Source organism: Onychomys torridus, chromosome 4, assembly GCF_903995425.1.
Source record: "Onychomys torridus chromosome 4, mOncTor1.1, whole genome shotgun sequence".
Classification (NCBI taxonomy): domain Eukaryota; kingdom Metazoa; phylum Chordata; class Mammalia; order Rodentia; family Cricetidae; genus Onychomys; species Onychomys torridus.
Genome location: NC_050446.1, coordinates 86,182,016 through 86,189,769, shown reverse-complemented (window position 1 = coordinate 86,189,769; position 7,754 = coordinate 86,182,016). Strand labels below are relative to the sequence as shown.

Here is a 7,754-nt window from a genome sequence, read left to right as displayed (position 1 = left end):
GAATAAGATCCAGAACATCAGGATGGGGAATGGTCTTGGATGAGAGGAACTCATATGTTAATGTGGGGTAGAGTTGAATGGAGCTTACAAAGCTTTTGTGGATTCATATAAAGGAATCTGAGAGTGTTCCTATGGCTTTTGCTGTTCCCCCACCCCATGATAATGGTGAAATGGGGAAAAGGATAGGAAGCGGGGTTTTAAAGAGAATAGTGGAGTTTTGAAATCATTCTGAAAAGTAGGAGACAGATGAAGAAAGTGTTAGCCAGAGGAACATACAGGTATTTTCAAAATTGAATTGATGTCAGTAATTACTAATTTTGAGTTGTGAATTTCTCTCTGTTCACTGTGCTTGGTACTATGTTTGCCCTTCATGGCCCATTCTCAATCCTCTTGATGCCGAGTGTGAGATTATATTAGCCATCTCTTGTGTTTACAGTATTATTCAATCAGTCTTTTAACTGGAAGCATATTCATAGTGGGTTTACTCTAGCTGCGTTGCTCTTTTGATTGAAAGTCATACATTATCTTAGGTTGATGTGTTCTTGGGTTTGTGTAACTCCACATCTTTTATCTCCTTTCAGGTTTGGAGTGGTTAAAACATTTTGAATGTTGCTAATACCATTTGATCCTTTGTGGGTTTTCCCAATGAGCTCCTCAATGATTTGTAAAAATTACCTCTATTAAAAAATTTCTAAATTAAAAAATTTTCAAGCTTTTGAAATAAAAATACAATTACTTCATTTCCTCTTCCTTTTCTCGCCCAACACATCCTGTGCACCTTCGCTTGTTATCATTGAAAACTGTGAGGTAATAATTTGCTGCAGTTTGAAGTTATGATTCTCTGATGATAAGTGATTTTCAGCACATGTTTACATATATGGAGGACTTCACATTAATACAGTTTTAATTTATAGTTTCTCCTTTTTCCGTTCTCAGGTAGCACTATCAAAAAAGCCAATGGAAGGAGTGAATCAGTCTGTGGTGTCAGAGTTTGTGTTCCTGGGACTCACCAACTCCTGGAATATTCAACTAATGCTCTTTGTGTTCTCCTCTATGTTTTATGTGGCAAGCATGATGGGAAACTCCCTCATCGTGTTCACTGTGGCTTCTGACCCTCATCTACACTCTCCCATGTACTTTCTATTGGCTAACCTCTCCTTTATTGATTTGGGTGTTTCTTCTGTTACTTCTCCCAAGATGATTTATGACTTATTCAGAAAACACAAAGTCATCTCCTTTAGAGGTTGTGTCACTCAAATCTTCTTCATCCATGTCATTGGTGGTGTGGAGATGGTGCTGCTCATAGCCATGGCCTTTGACAGGTATGTGGCCATATGTAAGCCTCTCCATTACTTGACAATTATGAACCCAAGGATGTGCATCTTGTTTTTAGTGGCTGCCTGGGTGGTTGGCCTTATGCATTCTCTGGTTCAATTGGCTTTTGTAGTAGATTTACCTTTCTGTGGACCAAATGTATTGGACAGTTTCTACTGTGACCTTCCTCGGTTTATCAAACTTGCCTGTATAGACACTTACCAACTGGAATTCATGGCCACAGCCAATAGTGGGTTCATCTCTGTGGGGTCCTTCATCATATTGATCATTTCTTATATTGTCATCATAGTCACTGTACAAAAACACTCTGCAAGTGGTTCCTCCAAAGCCCTGTCCACACTTTCAGCTCACATCTCTGTGGTGGTTTTATTCTTTGGTCCTTTGATTTTCTTCTATACTTGGCCTTCTCCTTCTACAAACCTGGATAAATTTCTGTTTATTTTTGATGCAGTTGTTACTCCTTTTCTGAATCCTGTGATCTATACATTCAGGAATAAAGAAATGAAGGTTGCAATGAAGAGAGTATGCAGACAGCTGGTTAGTTATAGGAAAACTGCTTAACTAGATGTCCTGCAGACTGCCTTCAATGAATGTAAAAGCTTGATACTCATCAACCTCAAAAATTTTGCATATATGTGTATATATTTCACACACACATATATAAATTATGTATATATCTACATCCTTCTCTCTGTCTCTATATATTCACCTGCTTGGTCAGGATTAACAGTCTCTCCTGAAAACAGAGAATTACATACATTTATAAAGCAAAGATTATAATAATCTTGAACTTACATTCCTAAGGAATAATATTTATTTGAAGTAACAGATGCTTTTCTTTTCTTTTCTTTTTTTAAGGGTTATTTATTTATTATGCATACAGTATGCTGTCTGCTTGTGTCCTTGCAGGCCAGAAGAGGGCACCAGATCTTATTGCAAGTGGTGATGAGCCACCATGTGGTTGCTGGGAATCGAACTCAGGACCTCTGGAAGAGCAGTTGATGCTCTTAACCACTCCATGCTGTAACTGATGCTTTAGAACAAGGCCTTTAGAACAAGAAAACTTTCTCTCTCTCTTCTTTTATATTTATTTTATATTTTGAGAATTTCTTACATGAATATTGTATTAAGATTATTTCCACTCCTCTGTCTCCTCATTCCAGTTCATCTCTGGCCTCTTTCATTCCTTCTCTTATTTATGACTTCTTTAATTACATATATATATATATATATATATATATAATTAAATATATATTAAATATATAATTCTGAATTCATTTAATGTTGCTCATATGTGTATATGTTTAGGGATTAGGATCACCTTATGTTTGAATAACTTATCAAACTATACATTGTCTCACATGCTGGAATTTCTGGATATTTACTGTATGCTTATAAAGGATTATTCTACTGAGCCATTTGTCTGTCTCCTATAGTTTGTACAAATTATCCATTTGGAGTTTTTCTGCTGTGGAAGGGGGTTCAAATCAGGAGAACACACACAGGGTTATAATGGATGCATATTTAGTATAGAAGATTTGAGACCCATTTGGAATACCAACAAGTAACTAAGAAAACATGATGTTTTTGTCGGATTCACATTATATTCAAACACATTCAATTTCTATTTATTTTTATTTCCCATTTGTTTTTTCTTAGTATATGTCCCCATTAATGTGAAACTCAAGAAAAAAATTGTGTTACATTTGAAAAGAGGAATTGGAGCAACACACAATTCATTTTGTGAGTTGGTGGATAGTAGGTACTACGATGCTGCATGTGTTGCTAACAGTACTCTGTGATATGGCAGTAAAACCACCTCTGAAGATTTTCTGTCCTTTATAGATCTCATATTTCAGTTCCTCTAGGTCCTAGTCATTTACAGGTATACCGCCACTGTGATGAAAGTCACAAGGCAAGCAATCATCTGCATCATCAAATTTGGTGCACCGAGACAGACACAGTGCTTTTCACTGCATGGCATTTTCATTTCCATTATACTTGTTCACTAGCTTGAGGCACAGGATAAGGTTAATTGGGATCAGACTTCCCTGTACTGCTGAATGACTTCCTTATTGTGTAAAGTCTTGTTCATATAAGTAATCACTTACTGTATATCCTTATGTTGGTTGTACTTTACTAAGAAACCTGTGAGTGATTGGTGCCAGCCCTATCATTTGTGCATTAAAAGAATATTTTATTAATTTCTATGTTATTCAAATAGCATTGCATTGAATCATAGGACACTTTTATAGCAGACGAAAAGTAATAATGAGCTCATAACACTTGGAGCTAACTAGTCAACCTACATGCTTCATTCTTTATAAACCAGCGACTTGAAAACTTGGAATAGTTTGGTAGGTAGCGTTACAGTGCTTCTGGGGGACACTAATGGCTAATGGGTGCCCTCCAATGTGGTCACTACAGAAGCAACTGTGCCACTCTTGCTAACAGCTCCCAGTTGTTTACTTAGTTATGTAGCTACACATTTTACTTGTGGTTGTTCATGTCTCTTTATTCTCTTAGCCCTGTTGCCCTGCCAGAGATCAGCCTCAGCAGTTTCGGAGGTCAGAAGGACAGGATACCTGGAAGGTATAGTAATGACTCAAAGACAGTGTTCCTGTAGGCTTACAGGTCACTCAAGGCTTCTGAAGCTGCTAAGCAGCTTCTGCTATAGCTTCTGCTACCACTTCTGCTTCTGCCTTAGTAACCTCAGTCTTTTATTTTCATGAGCAAGGGGAAACAGAAAGGAAAGGGGAAATCACCCAATATAGAGTGTTCTCATAATTCCATAGGTGATTTTTAGAAAATCACCAATATATTCTTTATCATCTTTGATTAAACACAGGAAGGCTTAACGCCAGAGCAAGCAAAATCTATTTTTTTTGAAAAAAGATTTATTTATTTATTATGTATACAGAAGAGGGCGTCAGATCTCATTAGAGATGGTTGTGAGCCACCACGTGGTTGCTGGGAATTGAACTTGGGATCTCTGGAAGAGCAGATAGTTCTCTTAACCCCTGAGCCATCTCTCCAGCCCATCATAATCTATTTTTATTGTTTGATGGTTATACCATCTTCTGAGCATTTCACCTAGAGGCTAGCAACATGCAACATTGCAAAAAAAGGTAAAAATAACAACAGTGGTTAATGTACTAGGCAGTCAATTTCTTCGCACACAGACTGCTCTGACTTCAAGACCTCTGTAGCTGCTGAAGTTGCTCCTCAGCCCCCTGCAAACACCAAGCCCTGTGACTGGTGGGCCACAATGAGTTCAGACAATAGATCTGCCCCTGCTAGTCAGAGACTTTGTCCTTCTTAGCCCAACAGTTCCAAGGAAGACCTAATCCAATTTTCAGAGCTTCCATGAAAGGAAGCTCACCTTTCCTGGCAGCTCTTTTCAATCTAGAGACCCAACAAAACGTCCAACAATCTCTCCAACCATCACCACATTGTCTCCACACTCCTTCAGGAGGAATCAAAATATCTGGATTAAAGTTGCCATCTCCCGTTTTTGGTGGAGGCCACCATTTTCCTCCTATTCTAAGTTCCCGCATTTTTCATTTGTCATCCCATCTATATATTACTCCATCCACAGTCTTCATCCAATACTCCTTAGGGTCTCAAGTTTTACACAATGCCCTTGGAATATTCTCAGAAACTGAATTATTCATCATGGCCAAATTGAGTCCAGTGCACTGATACACATCATACCATGTGCTATAGTTGACCTTACATTCAGTACAGCTTATGCAAGTCTGAAAATCATCCCCAGGCTGCAGGTTCTCTCCCATGACCTGCATAACTGCCTTGACCCCAGCCTGGATGATCATCTCTGTATAATTTCCTGTGAAATTTGTTTCATTCCCTCCAGTTCTACAGAAAGTTCCATTGGTCTAAGAACACAGAATATGAAGATCCCAAGAAGAAAAAGATTAGCATCACAAGAAGTAATTATATGGAGGAGAATGTGACATGTACATGCCATAAAGCATGACCTTGGGACATGTAGGCAATTCTGCCTTGGCCCTCTAGAGGCATGCAAAGCAGAAGATCTGGAGGGGAACCCAAGCAGGGTTGGCAGTTTCACGTCCCTCATCTCCAGTTTCTGAGTACAGCATGTCAGACATCTTGTATGCCATCCCTGGCATTGCCCTTAATATAAGAACTCATCATTCTAGTCATCCCTGTTTCTTTCTTTTTTTTTTCAAGACAGGGTTTGTCTGTGTAGCTTTGTGCCTTTCCTGGAACTCACTTGGTAGCCCAGGCTGGACTCAAACTCACAGATGAGCTGCCTGGCTCTGCCTCATGAGTGCTGGGATTAAAGGCGTGTGCCACCACCTCCAGGCATCATCCGTGATTCTTTTATCATCTTTTTATGTGTTCTCATAACCCTGCCAAAACTCTGAATATCTTTTCTTTCATGAATTTTCTTCTATTACCTGAATGTGGTATATCTTATTTCTTGGACCTTTATTCATTCTCTATAACATCTGTGAAACAATGAAAAGATAGTAAAGTCACATTTACAATGGCAAATTACATAAATGCCAAACACAAGAAAAGTATGAAAGAATACACACTCCACAATGGTTATCCCAACAGGATTGGGTAGGGGTATTGATTAAGGCTTATGATCAAAAGATTTTGATTTGACTTATGATAATCCTGCACTTAAGATGTGAATGGATCTATGTGCAGACACTGTAATTAGAAGTTATTAAAAACAACCCAAAACTTTGGTGATTCATCTTTATTGCCATTGAATCAAATTGCCTGGTAGTTTAAGATCAGATTTGAGTGCTTGAACTTTCATTTCCACATATTTACAATTAATAATTTTTAAATATTTATTTATTTATTTATTTATTTATTTATTTATTTATTTATTATGTATATAGTGTTTTGCCTACATGCATGCCTGCATGCCAGAAGAGGACACCAGATCTCATTATAGGTGGTCCTGAGCCACCATGTGGTTGCTGGGAATTGAACTCAGGACATGTGGAAGAGCAGATAGTGCTCTTTACCTCTGAGCCATCTCTCCAGCCCCATTTAATAATTTAAAAAATTATTCATTTTACTTTATGGACACATATTTCCCTCCCTCCACTTCTCCCAGTCCTTCTCCCTCTGTTCAAATCTCCCAATTATCCAATACTCCTCCATTTCTTTTTCCTTTTTCTATTAAAAATTTCATTTATTTTACATACCAACCACAGTTTCTCTTCCCTCCTAGTAGATGTAACGGTATTGTTAAATAAGAAACACAGAGCCAATGCAGAGATGAAAGCCCAAGAGGTCAGAGTAATATCTAAGAGCTAAAAACCTTACCCTACACTGCTACTCCTGTCCTTCCCTTTATAAGATAAAAGGTCAATTATTGAATCTACATTTAAAAAGAAGTTACTTGTTTTAAATAAAATAAGTAATGAATTTTTTTTCTGCATTCATCAAATGTTACTTGACTGGACATTGTTATATATTAATGAAGTTTTTCATCTGATCCTGTCAAATGTTAATGGACTAGACATTGTTAATGTAATTCTTGACTGTATATATTATATATAGTTATTAGATAGTTTTTCTTGTATTATTTGTAAGATTTTTAAAATTTTAGAAAAAAAGGGGAAATGTGGTGGTATTGTGTTCCCCAAAATATTGTACACCCTATTAAAGTCATCTGGGGTCACAGACAGAATAGCCACTATATTAAACATAGAGGAGAGGCAGTGGTAACCCACACCTTTCATCCTAGCATTCCAGAGGCAGAAATCCATGTGTTCAAGGATTCAGGCAAGCATGGTGACTCACACCTTTAATCCTAGAAAGGAAGCCTTTAATCCCAGGAAGTGATGGCAGAAAGTAGAAAGATATATAATGTGTGAAGACCAGAAACTAGAAGCCTTTTGGCTGGTTAAGCTTTCAGTCTTTGGAGCAGCATAGTTCAGCTGAGATCCATTTGGATATGAGGACTCAGAGGCATCCATTCTGAGGAAACAGGATCAGCTGAGGAACTGGCAAAGTGAGGAAGCTGTAGTTTGTTCTGCTTCTTTGATCTTCCAGTATTCACTCCAATACCTGAATCAGGTTTGATTTTATTAATAAGATCATTTAAGATTCCTGCTACACATCCTCTCTTCCCATTCCTTTCCTCACCTCCCATCTACCCTGCCATCCACTCTTCTGTTCAGAAAGGGGCAGGCTTCCCATGGGAGTCAACAATGCATGGCATATCAAGTTGAGACAGGACCAAGCTCCATCTCCTGCATCACAGCTGGGTGAGGCATCCTAGCATGGGGAATAGGTTCAAAAAAGCCAGCTCATACACCAGGAACAGGTCCTGATCCCATTGCTAGGGGCCTCACAAACAGACCAAACTGCATAACTGTCACCCATATAGAGAGGGCCCAGGTTGG

General features: G+C 38.3%; 1 protein-coding gene across 1 annotated transcript; it reads left to right on the top strand.

Annotated features, from left to right (window-relative positions):
- The first annotated feature begins 957 nt into the window (after nt 1-957).
- On the top strand, nt 958-1,896 carry LOC118582583 (olfactory receptor 4F3/4F16/4F29-like). The gene has a single exon (XM_036185565.1). The coding sequence runs from the start codon at nt 958-960 to the stop codon at nt 1,894-1,896; it is 939 nt and encodes a 312-aa protein (XP_036041458.1).
- Nucleotides 1,897-7,754: the final 5,858 nt, after the last annotated feature.